The sequence below is a fragment of the Cydia pomonella genome, chromosome 3 (genome assembly GCF_033807575.1).
Source record: "Cydia pomonella isolate Wapato2018A chromosome 3, ilCydPomo1, whole genome shotgun sequence".
NCBI classification, from domain to species: domain Eukaryota; kingdom Metazoa; phylum Arthropoda; class Insecta; order Lepidoptera; family Tortricidae; genus Cydia; species Cydia pomonella.
In genome coordinates this window covers 16,903,649-16,927,907 of record NC_084705.1, presented here as the reverse complement: position 1 = coordinate 16,927,907, position 24,259 = coordinate 16,903,649, and the positions used below count along the sequence as shown (strand labels likewise).

Sequence of the window (24,259 nt, the reverse complement as noted above, 5' to 3'; positions counted from 1 at the left end):
TCCGGGCTACTTCCGCGGATAGTATGCTCAAGCTTGATGTAACAGTTACTCGCGTGTGATGTGCTAGTTCAAGTAACTGGATCAAATACAGGCGTGGGCTTTTTGACCTGCACTAGTGCCTCGACATGTGCTGTGTGCAATAAGAACCGTTTTTTTTCAATTTCATCTAACTTAATAATTAAACTTTTTTATTTAAGTTAATATGTGATTCTACTGTTATTCTTTGTCAAACGTAACACATCGAGAAACAAGTTTAAACATGAAATCACAAGAATAAGTACATTAAATATAAATAACATTACAAAATTGCTTTAATAAACTTAATAAGAACAGTCAATTCAAAGCTAACAAGGATCACATTACAAAACGTTCACTACCATCTAATGACTCTGTAACAGTATGATATAATTTAAGTAATACATAATAATTATAATGATAAAAAAAATGTTAATAATGGAATGTTCTGGATTAGGCATTGTTGTAGGTGATGCATATAACATTAAAAATACTTTCCTTAAATATTAATAAATAATTACATTCCTAGTTATAACGAAGACTCTCTCAACCACTTTCCATACAGGAGCAGCACTAACTACTCAACATAATAAAAACGATCTAACTCATATACAACAAGAATAAATGGCGCATCATTTATAGACGGAAAAATTATTAAATAAATATATCTTTTGGATAATTATGCCGCGCTTTCGGTTGTGATATTAAGCAATTTAACATTTCCAATGGAGCCGCTTCATTAGAAATTTAGGAATGTATAGGGTTGGTACCACAAAACAAGTTTTTATTTTGGAGATAGATGACTATTAATTTCTTGACAAATTATTAAGTCTTGTCAGTTTTAGCGTAAGTGTGTTCAATTTTATTGATACCCAATAATATTGTGGCAACTATGAGTGACATGTAATTTAAAGGATCTTAAATCTTAATCCTTATAGTTAAACACATCAAAGTTCTATTGATAGTCTATGACTGTACTGTTAAATCAATAGTCTTATTTAAATTAGAAGCAATAACTAATCTCTTACTTTGAATACTTCATTGGTCATTGCCAGCTTAGCTGCAATGCCTTGATAATTTTTCTAGGCAACAAAGACACACCGTATAATTAATAACGGCGAACATTGTTGACACACAATCCGTGAGCAATACGCTTCGATATTTAACGTTTATTATTTTCAGAGTTAAACCGCCTGTTACTCCCGCGAAACATATTCTGAAGGAAAGATAGGCGCGAGTTGATGTTATCAAATGATACCAGTCACGGAAAGGTACAGGTAAAAAACAGGGTGCAGTCAAAGGTCCTAAAAACGAATCGAAACATGTCGAGCGTTTATCCGACTTAATAATACGTGAGTAACTTGTTTAAAATAATTTTAATATGTCTCACGGGAGTTTTACTGTTTCATGATGATTCAGGTATGTTACATGAAAATACTTTACTGAAAATATACTGTTAAATAATGCTGTTGGTGAATGAGTATTACGCGAACGCGGTGTTCTATAAAATTTATATGGTGCATTTTGTTTTTATGAAAATTAAACGACACCCATAGTTTATATAGGTACATAAACAAGGATGAAACCGCTGATAAATTGTTAATAATAATTGGGATACGATTCAACGTTAAAATTAATTTAAGTACTTTAAGACGGTATACTCTCGGGATAAAGCTGCTCACGGAAATAGCAGATTATCTGCTACATATATATTATATGACTTTCACAGAGCCAACTTAAATCGATCATTTAATTTAATTTATCTACTCTGTTATTAATAATATTGCATCACAATAAAATATTTAAGTTAGCAGAACAGATTACCACGTAAATATATAATTTGAAGTGTAAGGAATAAAATTATGATTTATCTATTAGCAACATCAATAGAACATGTAAAAACGAAAGACTATTAGTGCTACTCGCTCATCAATACACAGCTTATTATCAGCTAGTTTAATTTACTATCGTATGATTAATTTATTTAACTACTTTCATTCGCTATTATCCTAAATATAAGGATAGGTACAAGACAATAAATTAGTGTTTAGCGAAATTATTTAGATTACGTTTCATACAATAAAGGGATAAAAGTAACAAAACGAACGAATAGTTACAAAAAAAAATTGTCGTTGTCAAATTTAGTAAAAGTTAACTACGCTTTGGAATAAGAAAAAATGACAATAAAAAGTGGTATATGAAAATAATAAATTTAAAACAACGATTTATGTAGGTATGTTACTCGCACATAAAGATAACCTTTAAACACTGAGCATTGATAAAATTTGTACTTATCACTTAAAAATAACAATATCAAGAACACCTTAGCAACAACAAATTAATACCTATTTAGCTTAATTATTAATAAAAAGTAAATATAGTGAAACAGTGAGAGTTGTTATAATCGTAAAATTTCTCTACTTGTTTATTACTTAGTAGGTATATACAGTATGGAATGCATTGTGGGAACAGAAACACTGATTAGTAAGGTTGAAAACTGATTGTAGAAAAACCGTAGGTAGATGCTAGTATTACGGATCTACCATCATACCTCAATTCTGTAACATAGGTACCTCACCAAATGTCGTAGGTATTATTTACTTGCAAAAATCAATCGCTAAAATGTCAAGATAATTCGGTATTTTTATGAAATGTCGCATGCGGAATGAGATCTGGACAAAGTTTAGAACATGTAAAAAGTAAAAACCGGGCAAGTGCGAGTCGGACTTGCGCACGAAGGGTTCCGTACCATTATTTATAAATACGGCAATAAATTATGTTTGTTGCATGGGAGCCCCCCTTAAATATTTATTTTATTCTGTTTTTAGTATTTGTTGTTATAGCGGCAACAGAAATACATCATCTGTGAAAATTTCAACTGTCTAGCTATCACGGTTCATGAGATACTGCCTGGTGACAGACGGACGGACGGACGGACAGCGAAGTCTCAGTAATAGGGTTCCGTTTGACCCTTTGGGTACGGAACCCTAAAAAAATAACTGAAATTATATCTAACTGCCAATTTAACGTATATATCTGTCAATGAATCCGGTAAGTTTCATGCGAATTGGATTATTTCTCTTGAAATTATGGTCAATCGAGAAGAACACCGTAGCGAAACTTATTTTTACAGTACATATGGGGCTACTTTATAGCACTAGTGCGAGAAGTAGCATATTACGTTACTATGTCGAACATTTAAAGGGCCATATGTACTGTAAAACGTTGTACGATACATGTGCGAATAGGTAATTCGCAACTCGTGTCGATTTAAAACACTCCCTTCGGTCGTGTTTTAATTTATCGCCACTCGTTTCGAATTTCCTATTTTTCGCACTTGTATCGTAATGTACTATTATATGTTATTTCTCCAGTACTAATTCCCTATGGCCGAAAGCGAAGATAATGGATCATTTTGTGGAAACGGGTTAGAGCCAAAGGTCAGTTTATAATATTTTTGCGTCCTTTTTTTACAAAAACTACCGCTAGAAAGTCTTGTTCAGTTAAACATTCCAGTATTATGCAGTTTTCCGGGCGAGATCCATTAAAGAAAATGGCAGCCCGCTTAGTCACAAAACCTTACGAGACGTAACGAGAACATTTAAAATTAAATGTTCAAAAATATCTTGAAGAAATGGACATCGGCAAACGTTCAAGAAAAGTTAAGCCCACCATGTCCATAAAATAAACGACTGAAAATTTGGGTAGGTACGTTATTTGGTCGAATATGCAAAAAATAGCTACATATTTTTGCATTATGAGATTTATGGGTGACTAATCATGTCACTTAAAATGGACATTCATGGCATGGTAACTATTATTTTGAGAACAATAATGGTTCAAGGGACAAGAATGTGAAATATGTCGAGCAATGTGTTTCCTAAAAAAAATCCTAAGTAAGATAAAATTGGAACTAAAAAAATGCTAATATTTGTGTTGTTGACACCGATGGCCTTAAAGGTTCGGTACACCATACTAAATATATGGTGTACCGAACTATTTGGCTACTTTGGTTGCTACAAAGTATTTAACGCTGACTGTACCACGATAGCCGTTAAAAATATCGCATTGGAGTAAACTTTTTCTTGCATTTAAATATATTATTAATAAACATAAAAAAATATTTGATACGACTTTGAATTTTGTCCGCATTTCATTCCGCGTACGTTATGCTGACACATACTCGTACCAAAGTCAAGTTCATAAAAATTGGTATCGTATTTCGGATTATTGACTTTGATGTCATCGATATGCATCAATCTGGGTATTGCTATATACATCGATACCCACTTTTAGGACTTACATGAGTTTAGTTTGCGCCGATAACTGTATGATTTGTGAGAAATAAGAAGGTTTATACTATAAACATAGTGAGGGAGTTGCCCTTAGAGCTGAAATACGATTACCTATATATGCGATAGTGTCGTATTTAGTAATTGTATTTTGGCCCTAAAATACAAGAAAGACGATCATTTTGACACTTAAACATACTGGTACATGGAACCCTGTGAATTCTAATTCTGTGATGTGATTGGCCACTATTCGCCTTAAGTACACAACGGTACAATTCAACTGCACGCCAATTGATTTCAGTTACTGGTTGCTTCAAGTAAAACTCATCATAAAGACTGGTTTAGTCGCTAAGTAGGTATTTTTTATACATATTTTCCTACATTGTGTACCTAGAGCGAAAAAAGTGCCTTGTCGGTAGGTAAATATAGTATCTAAGATAGTCGAATAGATCTTAAAGATAATTATTAATGTATGCAGTTGTTGAGCTACTTTACTTTTCTAGACGATTAGTTTTTAATTACTTACTAATGTATATTTATGTACAATTGATCCAAAATTCATGTTGTTAATGTGCAAGTGTCTAAAATCGTTATTATCGTGGGATTTGGTATGCAGTCACACATTTGGCACATAATAGTGAAATTGAGCGGTCATGCACCAAATACCATGCAAGCTTTAGTAGATTCAAGATCCTTGTAGTTAGAAACTTAATTAAGGATATCTATTTGTCACTGATTAAATAGAGAAAGGAACAATGTAGAGATTATCGTATTCAATAAGTACTTGATCGTGTTTTTGTTATTAAATAACCATGGATTGTACTAGATGTGTGAACTCGAAGACAAATTCGTGCTTCCAATTTGACAGCTAATAATGACAATTTCACAGTAGGTGGCGCTGTACGGATTCGCACATTATGTGGTAATTTTGGTTCGACTATTTAATGACCACAAAACAGCGTCGTACAGCGCCAAATTCTTGAGCTGTCAAACTCAGGGGCTGGATTTTTCCTTAGACTCTACAAATCTAATACAATCAATTAATATTTGTCATTATTAAATGACGCAATTTAAGCACATTTTTTTTTTACGGAACCTTCTTTGTTATTCATCCAAGATAAGATATTTTTATTATAATTTCATAAACGTGTAGATAGGTAAACATACAGTGATAACCGTTTGATAAAATTTTAAAAAGGTATATCGTTTTAAGCCGCGTTTCCAGAGATATAAGAAGAATCGTTTCATTTAAACATTTGTAAGACACGCTTTTATTTCTTATGCTCTAAGGAGACGCGGCGACTATAATCATTTATCTATAAGAAAAGTGTATAATATAAATATGTATTAAAATGTAGGTACGCAATAACTTAATAAAAAAACACACACACACAAAATGGCATGTAATCTGACAGCGTTGTGTCTTACTGTGACAAGTTATTAGATTGAAACAGGTAGGTATACTAGTGAGTGTAGTGTAAGTACAGTACTAGCATAATGGCTTTCAAAGCATTTTTAAGTGGGTGCTTGATAACGCTAAGAAAACGATCACTCATTGCAGATACAGGTTTTTTATCTGAAAATATGTAGGTCGACGCATTACAGATGTCGTGGGCAATCCCTTGCCATCCTATTTTCTCAGAAACGTTCGTATTTGTCATGCTACTTCAGTTAACCTTACTTTTTGTACAGAGCCTAACTGAAATAGCATAACACGTTCGTGTGTATCCGTGAAAATACGATAGTAAAGATTATTCACTACGTCTGTATGTCGATGATTTTAAGGAAACAGCATTTTATATAACTCGAGCGACGCACGTAAATTTGAGTAAATACTGCTTATAGTGCAAGAGTTAACTTCTTGCTTCAATTATAAAAGAATAATTCCGAAACTTAGTGGAACTTGTCGGAGAGAGTGTTGCTGATTGGTATGATTGGTTAGTCAGTTTAAAGGTAGTAGGAGTCTGCGTGTCAGTAGACCCAGGAGACGGGCACCCACTGCGGGGTGGAGCGCAGGCGCGCCAGCGCGGCCTCGAGCTGCGCGAGCGTGTCGTCGATGTCGTTGTTGACGATGCTCATGTCGAAGTAGTGCCCGTACGTGCGCCGCAGCTGCTCCGACTCGCGCACCAGCACCTCCAGCGAACCGTCGTACTGGAAATACAGACCGGAGACATTTGTACTAGTTGTAAATAAGTTCGCTATTACTCAATGTCACTCATATCAAATTTATGGACGGGTCATGAATGACCAATTTGCAGAATAAATGGGTCTGGATCGTCTCTAACTACGGTGTGTGCATGTTTGACATTAGACTCACATCGGCCACGTTGTTGAGCGGCGGCGCGGCGATGAACACGACGTAGGGCGCGAACTCGGCCGTGCGCAGGATCTTCAGCGCCTGCGGCTCCACGTCCAGGATCGCTATCCGCCGCTCCGAGTGGATGCGACGGATCGTCTCTATCTTCGTGCCGTACATCGCATCCTCGTGAGTGCCTAAAATATAATCAAATGGCTCAACCAATTATTAAATAAAACTATGTAAGTACTTATATTGTGTCAGTAGTGGCAACAGTATTGAATTGTGATTCCAATAGTGATAAGAACTATGTACATAGTTACTATTGTGCAGAAATCAACGTTAAAACAACGGACGAGACTAAAATAAAAATGAAATAGAATCCGAATAACTGCGCCATGTTCAAGGCTCTGAACCATTTAAAAATATTGACCAATTTCAGGGATTTAAAAAAAAACGATTCCTAGCCTTAGCCATGTCTCACGGATCTATTGGGTGGCGATATTAATTTCCAAAGTAGACGAACTGTCAAGTTACGTTTCTAATTACGAGTTTCGATATAGTTACATAAACAGTAAATTTTTAGTATTCTAATCACTCAAATTTTAAGGTTGACACAAATAATTTGACCGTTAAAATGTAAGGAAGATCAAAGCACACAATCATTTTATATTAAACACATAATTATGTAATTTCTATGATATACTTAATAAACAGTTACGCACAACAAATTAAACTATGTATCGACTAATTACCGTATTCCAGGTACTCATTGGCCCCGATATCAGCCATCATTTCTTCATGCGTAACGAAATAATAGTGTCTGCCATTTTCTTCATCCGCTCTTGGCGGCCGGGTGGTGTCTGAAAAGGTATCCAAAAATTTTCATTTGTTTCAAAATGTACATGGAAGTTTGGTTTTAAACAAATGCAAATGCACATATTTAAAAATGAAAAGTCCACTTTCCCTATCCAATGAATGAGGAGCACACAAATCAAACGAGACAAAATACTTACGTGGAATGGGATATGCGTATTGGTCCGGGTGACGCGCGATCAGAGTGTTCTTGATGTGACGCCGACCCACGCCATGCGCGCCCAATAGCACAATAGTCTTCCTCTGGAAAGCTGCAACATTTAATTTAAAATGTACCAAATTTATATAGTCCATTAAAACTAATTGTTTTATGCACATTCAATTTCACTAACCATTAAGGTTTTAAGTATGTTTTGTGTAGGTAGGTTTACTAGGTAGTTATTTGGAAACTTTGTATTGTTTGATGTTTTAGGGCACTATATTATTTTTGCTGCGATATTTTTTTCCTGTATTAGGCACAATTTAGGCATACGTCGGCGTGTACCTATATTTCAGTGTCAAAGTTAATATATACGAGTATAATTTGGATACTCAGTTTAGTTATATACTCACATGGTAACTTGACGACTTCTTCGTAGGTAACGACGTCGAGCTGGTCGAACACGGCGTTGTGTTTGGCGAGGTACTTGTCTTTGGACTGCTTCTTCTTGCGCCCGAATATAGAACAATTCACTAAAACAAACATTGTGAAATTGTTGTCATTAAAATCCCAAACTTCATGCGTATTTACGTGGCCATAAGTATAACTATAAGAAGGATAGGTTATCAAGGCTTAGTTTCTCTATTTCCTAGCCCAGAAATAAAAAATTCGTTTGGGCATTTTAGCCTCGTTCTTCGCTACACATCCGAATAAATGAGTAATACTTCGTGTGTTAGCAGTACCTATAGTCCTAGTGCTTTTACCTAAACATATTTTATAATATAACTGTGAAGTACAGAATAAGTTAATAGTTATACAGGTTGTTTGGTAAATTGTTTGCTAAATTAAAATGGCTGATCATATGCTATATTCTCATGCCTAGAATAAAACCGTTTGCCCACTTTTTTCATCTATACGCAAGTAATATGTAATTTGTAATTTATGATAAACATTTAGGGGACTCCTTATAGACTTAAGTTCTTTATTTATAACGAGACCAGACAACTTTTGGGTGTTTAATATGTCCTTTACCACATTGAGTTTCTAGAAACTACCTGTAACTTGTCATAAATAATAGGTACAAGCAGCGATTGATAATAAACATAGATGTCGAACTAGCTCTGCAAAATGACCCCCACACACATTGTGCCGAAGCGGGCGGGGCGTCAACTTTGTGCCACGGAGCTATTTAGTTCGCAAATGGCGGCCCGTCGTGACAGTCATAGTAAGAAGTATTCAAATTATTCATATCTTTAACGAAAGAAATATGCCTTATTGTGCGGATAAATGATGTGCTAGTCGTTCCAACAAACACTGGAAAAAATATGGGATTACTTTTCACGTATAGTTTTGATAGGATGATATTATTTTGATTTCTCTTGATCACAACAGGCTTTATATGGGGATGATGTTATGCATTTTAAACAACCATTGATATTAAGAAACTTTCATTTTTAATTTGTTCAGGTTGTTATTTTAATAATTTAATTTTTGATAGTAAATACGAATCGCCGTTGTAGGTGGAGGTGTTTTATGTGTACTTTCTTACTAAGTCCCGGTATCTCGCTGCTATTTATAACTTTTCGTTAAGTTCGCGGACGGCTGGCTGCACCGATTTGGCTAATTTTGGTATTGGAATATTTCTAGGTCCAGGGAAGGTTTGAACGGTGAAAAATTATGGAAAGAATGCGAGGAAAATAGTAAAAACAATAATGCTATTTTTCTCAAACTTGTAATGAAATGTTGACATGACTTACTTCAAATTAGGTCCGGAAATACTACATATCAGGTGCGATGAGTGAAGATGATATATAAAGGAATTTCATACAGCCTTACACACCTAGGCCTGTAAGGCAACCTTCTTTTGTTTTTAAACGTCAAATTATGGCACGTCTTGGCATTCAACCATAAAAAACCTATAAGCAAAATTCTGCCATTTTTTTTTTTTTTTGTGTTTGTTAAATATTACTTTCGGGTTATTTCAAGAGGAACGAAAATTTCATTATTTTTACGCTACGACGCACGGTTTAGGAGATACAGCCCCATAAAGTTTTTTTTTTCAGTCATGCAGAAATCTTTATAGGGCTGTATCTCCTAAACCGTACGTCGTAGCGTAAAAATAATCAAATTTTTTTTCCTCTTGAATATAACCCGAAAGTAATAATAACAATCATCAAGCATCATCATCATCATCGTCCTATTTTTTTTAATTATTTCATTGCAAGTTTGAGAAAAGCACTATACAAATCTCTAGAGGACCTTTATAATGAATATGAGGTCAAAATTAAACAAACGCCCGCCATCTTTGATTTCTGCATTTTGGCTCTGATCGAGATGAAAATCGATATCTAAGGATTCGAGCGATCCTTGATTATGATTCTGAGGACAAATTTGGCAAAAACGCCCGACATCTTAGATTTCTCCTTGTTTGCTTTTATATGATGAATGATGATCATGATAAGAGCAAAAATGGAGATATTCAAGATGTCGGGCGTTTCATTCAAAATGGAGGGCGCTTTTACCAAATATGACTTCAGAATCATAATGAAGGGCCGGCCGCTCGGATCCTCAGATATGGATTTTCACCTTGATCGGATGAAAAATTCTAAAATTCAACCCGCGGCATTTATTTATTTATTTTGATCTCTAATTCGTAAATAAAAGGCCTCTCGGATCCTCAGATATCGGTTTTTCATCTTGATCAGAGTAAAATCCAAAATTCAGAATGCCAGCTGTAATTTTCCAATTTTGACCTATGTAATTTACATTAATTTACATCTGACATATTTCTGTGCCACCTAACTAAACGTCGCAGGTGCCCTATAAGATGAACGACACAATGTATTAATTGGGTCGAAGGCTTAATTGCCTTTAAACACGTGCGATAAACGAACAATAAACGTGCAATATTATATAAAGATGTAGTGTACTGTATAATTAATTCTACACACCTAGCCTAGACTCCTTAACTCAAAAAATGTTTTTAATTTAAGATTAGTAGTTAAGTTACAAAAATGCACGTTTTTTGTTATGAAATAAACAGATTATTTTTTTTTACAAATAATAAGCCTTTAAAATAAAATAATAAATTATCATACAAAAATAATGCATTTAAAACTAGTCTATATTGCATGAAACCGTCTACCTAGAGCTGGTTCCCATTGTCATGTATTTTCAAGTAACAACGCTACAGCCAATCACAGCGCCTCATTTTATAATAGACCAATCGAAGTTCTGGTGGTTTAAATTGGCTAATCATGGTCAAATGAAGTGTCGTCGAAGAAAACAGGATCTGAACTTTGACGAGTTGCAATTGGTCCGTTATTAGTATTGCGGGTTTTAATAGTGGGGCCACTTTTACGCTGATATTTTGTTTGACGTTAGTCTTCTATGTTTTTTTCGTTCGCTGGATACAAGTCATACAAGATGATTACACGTTTGCTCTTTGATTATTCTAGGATTTTCTTACAAATTTGTTACAGACGTGCACTAATTCGACAACAAAGTAATATAAAAACCAGGCAAGTGCGAGTCTTTACTACTCTTGTGAATGAAATGCAACTTACTCATCAGTTTTTTGAAGAATAAGGAGAGCATTAACGAGCTATGGTGCGTGGTGAAAATGTTTTTTTTTTTTTTAATTCTGTTCGGTTTTTGTCAAGCAATGTTATGCTTACATTATTGTTAGGAAGTTGGAATTAATAGTGTTTATTAACTAACGGAGGGTTTTCCGACAAGCGTCGTGACACGTGAAACATTAAGGTAATTACGCCATTAGTTCTTGTTTTGTTGTTATAACAGTAAGACTATTAATCAACACGTTATTCGAGTGTAGCCATACAAACAACGTTCTTTACCTATTTGTTTAAGTGATTTTATATGTAGTTTATTATTAGTTTATATTAACTTACGACAAACGTTTACGTAATTATATCAAATATTGAGACGACTCTTCACAACGTGGCCGCTTACCGCACCAAAGTCTCTTTTTCGATCGAATAAAAGTAATCTTAATACGTCTAATTTTAGGTAGGTACTTATATAAATAAAATGATTAATCTATTACCTGTGTTTTCACAGCCATCAGTATGAGACACGCAGCCCTCGGTTCCTAGCAGCACAACATTACAACAAGGTTCATGCAAACTTGCCAATGGAATGGTACGAGTACAGGCCGCTACTTGTAGTCGGGGTACACTCGGAGTGCTATTGCTATTGTGAAGCGTTAGTTCTCAAAGTTCTTAAATATTGCTTTTACATCTCCCATGGCTAGGGGCAAAAAGTTATTAGGTAGTAGTTAGAAGAGGTGTTAGTAAAGTTAAAGAAAAAAATCATGCCTCGAATTTGACTGTACATTATGCGGTATTTCTAGTTATAAACATTTGACGTTTGACAATTCAGGCACTACAAAAAATATGGCGCCGTATAACGTTATCCAGTTTATCTGTCATTAGGGGGCACGTTTTTTCTGACTTTACACGCCTTCTAATATGTTCTGCATAGCCAATAAATATGTTCTGCATAGATTTTAAATTACAAATGAATACTAAAATCGTAATTTTTGGAAAATATGAGTATATGTAACACTTCACAATAAAACATATATCATTAGGGGTTACACAAACTCCCATCATAACCATAATAATATTAGCAGTCTTTTTAAATGAAAGATTCACTACATTTCATATCCGATAAGGCACGAGTTACGAGTAAGTATGCGACTGATCAAAAGGTTCACATATAATATCGAAGGGTAACAAATATTGGTTGTAAACACCATGCAAAGTTTTCGGGAGAATCCAAACTGTCAAAAGTTAATTTTGTAGGGGAGCTTGTATTACTCGATACAATGATAGGCAAGCATTTTACATACCAACTGCACGTTCGTCCAATGATGTTTACGTTTGGAAGCAAAACACAACATGTCAATTATTCCCATCAAATGTATTTTACAAAATCATATAAGTATGTATAATGAATACAATTTTAGATTATTATGGAAAAACTGAAGAAAATATTGTAACTCATTTTATACGAAAACAACAGAATAAAAACGCAACAAATCAGTGCCTGTCGCTCAAAATAAATTTTCCTGGAAAAAGTAAAAAGCCTAAACTAAATATCAAACCAAACAAACACCATCTAACGATGATATGTAGTACGGACATCCTATAAACAACATCGATATAAGGAAGACGACCACTCAACCAGAACGCAAAAGACTTAATTTTTCAATGTACATCTTAATTCCAAAACAAAACAGGTCAGGCACTCAGCAACAACATCGTCTAAGTAAACGGTTATGAATGTTAAAAACAATAAAATAGAAATAATAGTTTAGTGTCGAACCTTGGTCGGTGTTAGATCGTTCGGCGGCGGCGCACGCGGCCCTCCACTCTTGTAGTTCAGGGCTCGGTATGAGCCCGGCCGAACCGCCCGCTGCGTCCTTGCGCGCTTGCCACCAGTGGGTATCGTCTTTGCTTATTATCTGTAACGAATTTAAACCTAAATATCTAACATAAATACTTATGTACAATCATACTATAGGGTCTCAGATGATCGATATATCTTTAGTCGCTATAGACAAAACATCCGTCACTTTCACATACTTGATCGTCAGTGATTGATGTTTTCACTACGTCCTTAAGCGAATATTCTGCTACACCACGCATAACAACCACAGTAATATTGGAAAAATCAGTTCGTACTTTGAATTTATTCCATCAGACGAGTTCAATCTTGGTCACTGACTTTTTCATTTATCTTTCCTTTTACGAAAAGTTAAGATAATTGTATTAATTGGTGACACACACGTCCATAATTTACAACCAAAAACTAGCCCGAGATCGCTTTGAGGTAATCGAAAAGGATGTAAATCGAAACTAGAATTTAAAGTTGCCTCCAGAATCAGGCGAACTAAATTGACAAGAAGGGGCGGCCTTTGAGGGTGGCAAACGGGGCAACCGCCCGGGGCCTCGCGCTTGGGGGGGCCTCGCGCTTGCGGGGGCCCTCGCGCAACAGGCTGAGTAGTTTTTTACGTGAAACATGAGTAGTAGAGTCAAAGTCTATGCAGAAGTTATCTAAGACGGACTCTTAAACGTCTGTAAAAAGATCTAAAGAGGGTTTAATTGCAAAAAAAAACAGTTGTAGTAAAGTGATACGGCACGATCGCTTATTATATATTTTTGTAATAATTTTTAATGAAGTTAAAATTTTGTTTTGCGACGCAGCCGTATGCATTTTTGTATATCTGATATTTTTATATGGCATGCCAAAATCTGAAAACGAGAGGGAGATTCTAGCCCTCGAGAACCCACCATCATAGTGCGAGGCCCTAGGCAGAGCTGCAGAAGGGTTGAATTCAGAAATGACATTTGTTTAGTAATGAACCGAAAGGCCGAAGGGCGCTATGCAGGACAGCTGAGCTCGGATACAATCAAAAGATGATGTGTTTGGCGGATCGCAAGAATGAGTTTCAAGGCCCTAGGTGGTCGAAGAGCGCGCTCCACATCAGGCCTAAAGCCCGAAATGAGTAGCCCGAGGCCAAATACCGACTCAAATATGTCATTTAAATAAACTGCATACGGCTGAAGGCCCAAAACGTCCAAGCAAGTCGCATTGTTTTTAAATACTACGTCGGTGGCAAACAAGCATACGGCCCGCCTGATGGTTAGCAGTCTCCGTAGCATATATACGCCTGCAACTCCAGAGGAGTCACATGTGCGTTGCCGACCCTAGCATTCCCCCCCCTCGTTGAGCTATACACCATCCACACTATGCTAAAGGTTGAGTAGCAAGAGAATCGAGATCATATTGATTAATGTCCAGGCTATGCTCTCCTGCAGCTTGGCCTTGCATGGAAACATTGGAAACGCACCTCGATCAGGACGGTTGGGCCTTCGGCCGTTTGTCTAATTTCAAGCTCTGATATATCTCTCGTAGCTCGACTTTTGGCCTCACGTGGAAGTCCTTCGGTCCTTCGTGTCGTGGAGGTCGGCCTTAGGTCTTGCGTTTTAAACACTTGGCCATTGGTTTTTGTCTGTAACTCTGCCTTTGGCCACGCCAGTGCTACGGTTGTCGGTGAGAATAAATGAAACAGTGAGTTAAAAAAAGAACTGAATTTATTCTACCGAGATTCTGTCGCAAGCACACGATTGAAAGTCGTAGGGTAGGGTACGTTCTAGGCCGGTACTGATTTTGCTACGAGGTCAGTTCCACCACGCAAGTACTCCCCTGAAGCTGCTGGAGCCACTGCGGGTTGGACGGGCGAGTAGAGAGACGTCAGCTAGGGCCGCTCTGGAACAGCTGGAACTGGTCGGACTGGTCGACTACGGTTCCAGCCGTAACTAGGCTCCCCAATGGGGATAAAAACACTGAATTTAAGTACTTAATTAATATACCACAAGTACGAAATTTTAATATTAGTTTATATAACTCGCCGGCTACGTATAAAGTCGCTCGCGCGGAGGCTAAGCGAACGTGCGCCAGCGTCGAGAGCTAGATCTCCTCTCAAAGTTATAGATATTACTGAAACACTAAGCCAAGCTTGAGTTTCGGTCTTGCTGACACTTGGCCACTGGTTCAATTCCAAGTTATGCTCTTCTGCAGCTCGACTTCAGACTTGCAGACTGATACGACCTACCAACTTTGCAAAAAAAAATCCGCCCGGAAACTCGCAGAGGCTAAGGTCGTCCCGGTCGACAAGTCAATGTGCACAAATGATACCACAGTTTGGCCAGTGCTGTTCATATCGATATTTTCAAAAAAGTTTTTTATTGGAAAATATCGCGAGAATTCACCGCTACTGTTGCGCGATCAGTTCAAATGTAACTTTAATTATTTTTTATGTTATTTGACCAATCTTCGTGAAAGGTATTTCGAAAATTGTGCAATTTTATAATGGTAGTTGCATGTAGTTAGACCTGAAATAAATTATCTTTATTTTATGGTAATAATAATATATTGTAATAAAACTAATAAAAAAATATTTTATCCCAAAATACACATAAGGCCAACCCTTATGGGGCAATTTTTCACACAATCTGATTAATTTCTCAATTACATTGTGTGGTGTGGACGCAAAAATTAAATCGTCTCGGTGATCCCTATTGCTTCGATTGTTCACTGACTTTGGACTGGACACTGGAACTGGACATTCAAGTTGACAATTAGGTCAGCATTTAAATATGCATCAATCTCATCTACCGGCCAAATGTATAGTAAATGTATGTGCTTAATTAAATCACCAATTTTAGATTTATCGCGAAAACCAAGCTCTCGAAAAAAACAACTTGCCCCCAAACCTGCATACCAACACCGAAATTTCCCCCACCCTCCACCTCCCAGTAACGTTACAATCTTACAATCGAATCAACACCCCTTTTCTCGTGACATTCATAATTCGAAATCGTTAATAATTATTGCAACTGCAATATTTTACTTAATATCGATATTGTTTTATCGACATGCTCGTGACTATTATTTCTTTGCTATTTCTGGTATCATTATATCTGTCAATCTCATGTAAATTTAGTTCGCCTTAGCTAAGGCAAGTTTAGCTAAAAGCTTTCGTATTAAGAGACAATTTTTCCGATGTACACGGACTTTATTTTTAAGGCATTCAGGATTTAAGCTAATTTAAATGTATAATTTAAAGTAAATGGCTTAACAATATAAGGTGTTGACTGAACTGTATAACACAGTTACTTTGGAAATAACATTCGCTTAGTTTGATCTAAAATAAATTTGTAAATCGTTCTAATCCTCAATTCTAGTTCGTTGAATCCTTACTAGGCTACTATAAAACGTTCAAATCTTTTTTTACAAAAAGTACAAACATCCGTCAATAGGCAGTTCGCTTATCGTCCCTACAATTTTGAAATAAAATACAACATTGTGCAAAATACAGCATGCTACAAAACCACATACTGAATACCTTGCAACGATAATAGCTTCCATTTACCGAAATAGTCTATTTTAGCGAGCCATTCGCATTGTTGCATTGTCCCGGGGATTCACATAATTGTTATCGTGGCAGTAAATTTTAACCCAAACAATAATAATATGTTCTGAGCGACCGTAGTAGGTCCCAAGAACTCACTAATCCTGCCTTTTGCCATCGAAAACAATATAACATAATTGAATTTGAAATACTAACCGCGAACTACATTACTATTTGGATTCATTTAATTATGAGATTCGTCGTCGTGGGTCGTATTCGTGACATCAAGTTTTATTGCAAATTATTATATTTAATAATCGTGATAATATAACATAATTGTAGTTACTGTAAAAATAATAAAAAAGTGTCTACAGAATTAAATTCGCGCAAAAGTGTTTTCTATTGGGGCATATTGTTTTGAGACAGAAGTGAACAGGCTCAAGACACAAATAATCCCAGCTAGAACTGTTGAAGTTTTTATTGGATATAAGACACTTATAGGTACATAGGTACCTAGTACCTAAATGTAAAATCCAAACTGCACCTACCTGAAGTATGTCTCCTGTGGTAAATGCAATACCGGCTTGAGCACATGGAATCAATTCGTCCTCCAAGGGATCGTAGTCAAACTGTGCTCTTACAAATATCTGAAAAAACATCCAACGTTAAGACATAAGAGGCGCTTATTAAGAGGCATGATGGCGAGAAAATTTGTGACAAATGAAGTGTTATGAGATGCGTACAATGATGTGTAGCCTCGGTGTGAATACTGATGTGGACAAGTTGACTATGTGCCCTTAATGATAGTTGATTATGAGGGCTAATCGAAATATGTAAATTAAACATAAACATACGACTTAGTGTAGAATAAAATGAGGTGACAGTAAAAGTGTAAAGCCATGACAAAGAACAACAAGCGCACAGAAACGAAGGAGATCGCGGGGACGCAGCCATGCCCGGGTGATAGACGACATAACATAACATAACAAGACAACCAGCATAATGAACATAAAGTAGCAGGGTCTGGCTTCGCTACTTACTAGTACGGGCGAAGGCTTAATCCGGAAAAGCTAGTTAGAAAAAAGTATCAGTTTTAATTTAGTTTTTCATGTCCAATTTTATGTCTTTAGACAAGCAACGAGTGTCACAGATTTATGTGCGCTTGCCGACTTGTTTGTTTCGAAAGATTTATTTTAGGTCGTAGTGTTTTATAAGCAAAACAAGCGTTGACATCACACATTCTATGTTACTGTAACGTTATTATTTGGTCAAATAAATTGATTTGTTAATAATCTCTACGTTAACTGCAGGTAACTAAATTCTAAGTAAAGTTTGAGACGGATAAACATCGCGGATCTTAGGTATCTCGAGAGATTACATTTAGTAAATTGGACCCGTTTAATGTTTCATTTTGTTAAGAAAATATGTTCCACTTTCAGTATTGCTTTTACTCTGGGGAGTAAATCACTCGTTTTTGTCGTTTTAATGTAGAATACAATCCGAAAATCTCTGTCCGCTCTGAGATTTGGTCGGCAATCTACGAAGTCCATCCATCTATTTACCGGTCTCACACAATTATAGATACTACCGCTCACACAAGTAGTCGTGATATTTAATTTTAGTACATTACTAAGCCAACCTTACTACGTTAAAGGGGAAAATGAAAGTCCTCAAGAAAGCAAAGGATTTGTGTTACCTCACAGGGCGGTGGTGCCGAGCGGTACGACGGCACTATTTTGAATGTCACTGACCCACGAGCCTCGCGCTGAAAATATATAGTCTATTAATTCATGTACAACATTGTATATACCTACATTTTTTATACAATACCTACACAACTTTATTTATACCTATTGATTATTCCTACTATACTTGCCTATACCTACACAACTTACTAAAGATACATAATATATTATTATATACTAATGTTTAACTATATACCTACGCCCTTCACTTCACTTATTTAGCATTTATACTGCAGTGCTTGTACACTATAAATACACAGTGTTTTTTAAACTCCGTTAACTTCGGGGTATGGCTAAGTACATTTAAGGAAACTGAGTGGCATAGTTAATTATTTTTCCGTAAAACGTAATTAATAGCGTTATCTTCGTATGTCTTATATTTTCAGACTTTCCCATACTGACCGATCTAAATGGGCCATCCTGTATTCATGTCACCCAAACCAAATGGAAAACTATGACATATCAATGACATTTCGAATGTCGATCGTCCGAGATAATATTTGCGTTTAGTAGCAAAAGCATAAACTCATACAAAACACGAATCAATATACACCGCGTTTTTTTTTTCCGTTAATTTCAAGGGTGCATCCCTGAGCTTAAATTAAGTAATTTTCTCAAAGACACAGGTATTCCAATTAACTCCATTTCGGAGATAATCAATAATTATTTTATATTTTATAAGGCCCTTTCAAGCGTGTACACTTGCCTTAGGGCCTTAAAACGTTTTTAAACGTACTTAAGATACCCCGAAGTTAACGGAATTCAATAAAAACACGGTGTATAAACTTAGGTATTGCCCTAAGGCAAGTGTACATGCTCGTCAGGCCTTATCAGATAAAAATAAATCATTGATTGTCTCCAAAATGGAGTTCATTAGAATACCGGTTTCTTTGAGAAAGATACTTAACTTAAGCTCAGGAATGCACCAATGAATTAACGGACTTTTTGAAAAAATCACCGAGTATTATTATGATAATCCCTAGTAGGTAAGTGAGCAATAATATCGAGTCGCATTAGTTCGCGTCAACCGGCCTTAACGGACTTAAAGCGGCTTTACGTAATGCCGCCGGAACGGAACGAGATCACACATCACCGACGTGCATGTATTATATCTACATAAGTGTAACTGCAACCATACAGACAAATTAGCAATGTAGGTACCTAGTACAGAATGGATGCGTACTACATGGAATTTCGTACATTGACCCGCCTGTTTCTATCTCTATTGCACGCGCATAATTATATTGCCATCCCGCTCGGGAAGTGTTAACCGCCGCCGCCGTCATCATGGGCCGTGACAGCAATATAATCACGCGCGATAGAGATCGGAACAGGTTAGGTCAAAACTAGTTTTCGAAAAGTTTTGGTGAGAACTAGTTTTCTTTCAATATTCGAAATGAATTTCAGTTACATGTCCAAACATTATTTATACCTAAATTAAATGCCAGTAGAAATAGTTAAATATTCAATATAGCACAACGAAAAACATCCCTCTCAGTGCTGCGTCGGTGCAGAATAATTAAATTTAGATACTATTTAAAGCATGTATCCTTGATTTCATATCATACATGCTTTGATTTGACACTTTACACTTACCTACTCGTTTCGTGATAAAAACAAATCATTGTAATTACTCCCTTATTTAATTCACCTCTAATACTTTTTACCATTATTTGCGTATATTATCGTGATAGTTACATATTGAAATAACTATTATTTCTTAAATACAAATTGCAATTGATCCCGGTGTATAAATAGCCTGGGTAACAAAAGTCGCGAGTAGGTAGTGCAGCATTACGCTTTGGAAGAAACCTTTTTTGTAGGTTGATTCCCGAGAGTTTGGTTTGACAACTGCCAAAATAATAAGAAAAGAGGAAGAATGTGTCATCGTGAGATCATATTTGATGACATCTTTCAAAGCGGAATAAAATTAATTTTGCTCATCGGTGCCTTTGTTATTGTTGATAACGATTGTCGCGTTATAAATTGGGAAAACCGCTCTTTGTCGCGGTTTTTCTTTCCGGGGAAGCATATTTTTACTATTGCGTTTAAGGACGCGGACTAAGGCGCCTACCACGAAACCCGGCTTAGTTCGTCCGGGATAGTTACCTACAGCACCGACGTCAGCCTGAACGTTGGGGGTGCCTATTGTGCTAACGCGGTGCATCATAGGCCTAAGCCTATTTTTTTCTACGCAGCTGTCTCTCTCAAGGGAAGTGTCCAATTATTTTTTTTTTGATTAATACAACCAGATGAACTATTTTTAGCAAACACTCATTCAACGGTTTTTTTCTGTGTATTTTATACATTAAATTCTGTAATATTTTTATGCTATGTAGACTTTACTCCTGGCCGTTCCTTACTGGTACCAATAGGGAACAAGAAAGATTTAGCCAGTATTTTTTTCATTTCATAAGTTTTATTTCTGTGGCACGTTTCTTCTTAAAGTTAACTGGATGTATTTCTGATTTCGGTGGCAGATACTTTTTATTTATTACTTGTGTTTGATTTCCGTGGCACGTGTTAGATGGATAACATTTATAGGATTTGTATAGTTTAGTGTGAATTAAATGTTTATCTGTAGATTCCTGCGGTGATCCCAATTTTTTTTAATGTTCTTTTTTTTATGTCTAAATTTAAAATAAACGTTTATTTCTCGTAGCGAGTAAACCATTCTTTCTCTTATTTCTTGCTACAAAAATGGCGCCCGAACTCAAAATAACTGACTTATTATTATTATTTTTTGATTAAAAGAAACTTCCGTGATAATTATTATTTTTTTTTTTAAGAAAGGGGAGGGAGTCAGTTCATTCTGCCTTACTATAACGTTCAATCCATTCGTTCATTTGCTAGTCCGCGAGTATCGTTTAATTTCGACTCCAAGAACGTACAATAGTATTGAGCATAATGACAGATCAAGCTGAAGGATTCATTGGTGACACTCCACGCCGATCTCTAAATCCATTTGCCAACCCAAATCCACGTGTATTAGCCATGGATAGCGGTGAAATGCACTCATGTCCAATCGCGGAATCGCCAACGCGATTTGGGCCATTCTCTGCTTCTACTCCTGGACACCAATCCGGATTTCCGAATCCAATGCATACTAGTCACCGATGCAAACCCGAGTCACTGACCAAGTGGAATCTCACCTTTTCGGGTGAGAAGTGCGTACGTGACTTTTTCAGTCGTGTTGAAGAAGAGGGTATTGCGCGCGGTGTTAGTCCATCCTACGTTGTACAAAGGTTTCACGAACTACTTTCCGGCAGCGCTCTGAAATATTTTCGCGCTATTCGCCAGCCGGACCTTTTATATGTTGATCTAAAGTCAGCCTTTATGCGCACTTTCGATATTATTGACTTTGATTTTAAAACAGAACGTCAACTGCGAGAACTAAAACAGTCCGATTCTCAGACCGTTGTCGATTTTGTCATTCAGGTTCGTGACCTTAATGCTAAATTGCGCGTCCCTATCGGTGAAGACGACTTATTTACTATCGTCAAATACGGTTTACACAAGCGATATCACCCGTGTCTTGCCACAAATATTATAAGAGACATGGACGCCTTGCTAGAAGTAGCTAAAAATTTTGAGGCGTTCCAACCACAGCTGGTTCCGGCTACTACAGTAGCTCCAATTAACACCCTAAGTCCAGCATGCCTTAAGTGTGACATGTTAGGACACGACTATAGGGGGTGTCCAAATGTTCCAGGTGTGGTATGTTTTCAGTGCAAGCGGACAGGTGCTGTGACCCGGAATTGTCCAAACTGTAATCCTCTCACGCCACCAAAAAACTAGGTGATGGCGATGCCACGCTCAATCCTTCGGTGTCGCCTATAGTCATAAATGACTCTTTGGATAATAGATTGTTTGTCGAAGTTTCGGTTTCTGGTACTCCTGTTAAAGCTCTTTTAGACTCTGGTGCCATGAGGTCTCTCATCGACCTCTCACTACTTAGGGATTTAGGCCTAAACTATTACACGGGTACAATGCCACTAGTGGTATCCGCGGATAATTCACCGATCGAGATTCTTGGAGGAGCAGAAATTTCTATTTTTTTTAATGGATTGTCTATCTCCCATCCATGTCTCGTAGGCAGGGAATTACCTACACAATTTATCCTCGGAATGGAGTTCTGGGACGTGTGTGGATTAACGTCGCTCATCAAGCAGTTTTTCAGGGGTAAAGACAGCGGTAAGCTTTTTGTGCCGCCTACTCACGTTCCTGTCTGTGGGCGCGTCGAGGCTAGTGTCACTCGATATTTACATCCAAGAAGAGTCCTTTCTGCCGATCAAGAACTCAAACTCCAGTCCGTCATCAGCACCTTGCAAGGCATCTCTTCCGACGAGATAGGTCTAGGATGTACATCTTGGCTCACCCACAAAATCGAAACTACTGGTCCGCCTATCCGTCAGCGTTATTACCCACTGTCACCTGTCAAGCTGAAGATTCTCAATGAAGAGATCGATAAAATGCTTGCGATCGGGGTCATACGCCCTTCTCGGTCGCCCTGGGCAAGCCCAGTGGTAATGGTGACAAAAAGCGACGGAAGTGTCAGATTCTGTGTAGACAGTAGAAAATTAAACAGTGTTACCATCCGCGATTCCTATCCGCTTCCGCGAATCCAAGACATTCTAGATAATTTACGCGGTGCTAGGTACCTCACTTCACTTGACCTTAGAAGCGCCTTCTGGCAAATTCCGCTCGCAGATAAAGAGAGTTGTGAGCGTACAGCATTCATTGTACCACAACGCGGGCTATTCGAATTTGTCCGTATGCCTTTTGGCCTCACGAATGCTGCGTCAGAAATGCAACGGCTAACTGACATGATAGTCAACTATGAGTTTTCAGCTGAATCAGACGACTTTGTATTTGGTTACGTTGATGACTTAATTTTAGTATCTCGCGATTTTGATAGTCATCTAAACCTCATCACTAAAGTCCGCGACCGCTTAAGAGAGGCCGGTCTTTCCATCAACCTGAAAAAGTGCGAATTTTGTAAATCTGAACTTCGATATTTAGGGTATATTGTAAATGAACGTGGGCTCCAAACCGATCCAAAAAAGTTAGAGGCTATAGGTAATTTCCCGACGCCTGCTACGGCCAAATCTCTACGGGCATTTATTGGTATGTGCTCGTATTACAGACGTTTTGTGAACAATTTCTCATCAATCATCGCGCCTTTAACGTCCCTTATCGGAAAAAAGAAAGGGAAAGATCTCATCAGTTGGAGTGGGGAGGCTGAATCTGCATTTAAGCAATTGAAGGCGGTCCTTATTGATTCTCCGGTAATGGCATGTCCGGACTTTTCAAAGCCATTCGTGCTGCAGTGTGATGCCAGTTCGGTGGGTCTTGGCTCGGTTTTAGCCCAAAATATTGACGGAGAAGAGCATCCTATTGCTTATTACTCACGGTTGTTTTCAAAAGCTGAACGAAATTATTCAACGTCAGAACGGGAGCTGCTCTCGGTTATGGAATCAATTAAACATTTCCGCGGTTATCTCGATGGGATGAAGTTCAAAATAATTACGGACCACATCGCTCTAAAATGGCTCATTACCTTAGATAATCCAAGTGGCCGACTAGCTCGTTGGGCTACTCTGATATCTCAATACGACTTTGAGGTCGAACACCGAAAAGGTGCATTAAACGTTGTCCCTGACGTACTTTCTCGTCCCCAAGTCGGTTTGATTTCTTTCAGGCGAGGTGACAGCATTACGACAGATCCCTGGTTCGAGAGGGTGTTTACGGGTACAATAAGATCACCACAAACATTTCCGGCGTATGCAATACGAGATGGTATTCTAATGCGTAAGATGGCAGTTGATAATCCCTTAGTGTCCAACTCCTGGCGGACGGTTTTGCCTAAAAGTAAAATAAGAGAGGCGATCGCCGTAATTCACAACGGGTTCCCGAATGTTCATCCTGGGGTCATGAAAACTTATTTGAAATTAA

At 37.2% G+C, this 24,259-nt stretch overlaps 1 protein-coding gene across 5 annotated transcripts in view; it reads right to left on the bottom strand.

The window, feature by feature from the left end:
• Positions 1–4,021: 4,021 nt before the first annotated feature.
• LOC133516187 (peripheral plasma membrane protein CASK) overlaps positions 4,022–24,259 on the bottom strand; it is a 381,125-nt gene continuing 360,887 nt past the window's right edge. Inside the window, exons 13-22 of one of the 5 annotated variants that reach the window (XM_061848974.1) lie at positions 18,256–18,324; positions 17,600–17,629; positions 17,108–17,206; positions 12,968–13,106; positions 11,685–11,729; positions 8,032–8,151; positions 7,620–7,730; positions 7,359–7,466; positions 6,625–6,800; positions 4,022–6,458 (exon numbers count right to left, since the gene is read on the bottom strand). In XM_061848974.1, the coding sequence (XP_061704958.1) occupies positions 6,279–6,458; positions 6,625–6,800; positions 7,359–7,466; positions 7,620–7,730; positions 8,032–8,151; positions 11,685–11,729; positions 12,968–13,106; positions 17,108–17,206; positions 17,600–17,629; positions 18,256–18,324 (1,077 nt within the window). In that variant the 3' untranslated portion in view covers positions 4,022–6,278. The remainder of the gene's footprint in view (positions 6,459–6,624; positions 6,801–7,358; positions 7,467–7,619; positions 7,731–8,031; positions 8,152–11,684; positions 11,730–12,967; positions 13,107–17,107; positions 17,207–17,599; positions 17,630–18,255; positions 18,325–24,259) is intronic. The other 4 variants (XM_061848979.1, XM_061848975.1, XM_061848977.1 and 1 more) reach the window with 4 other exon arrangements.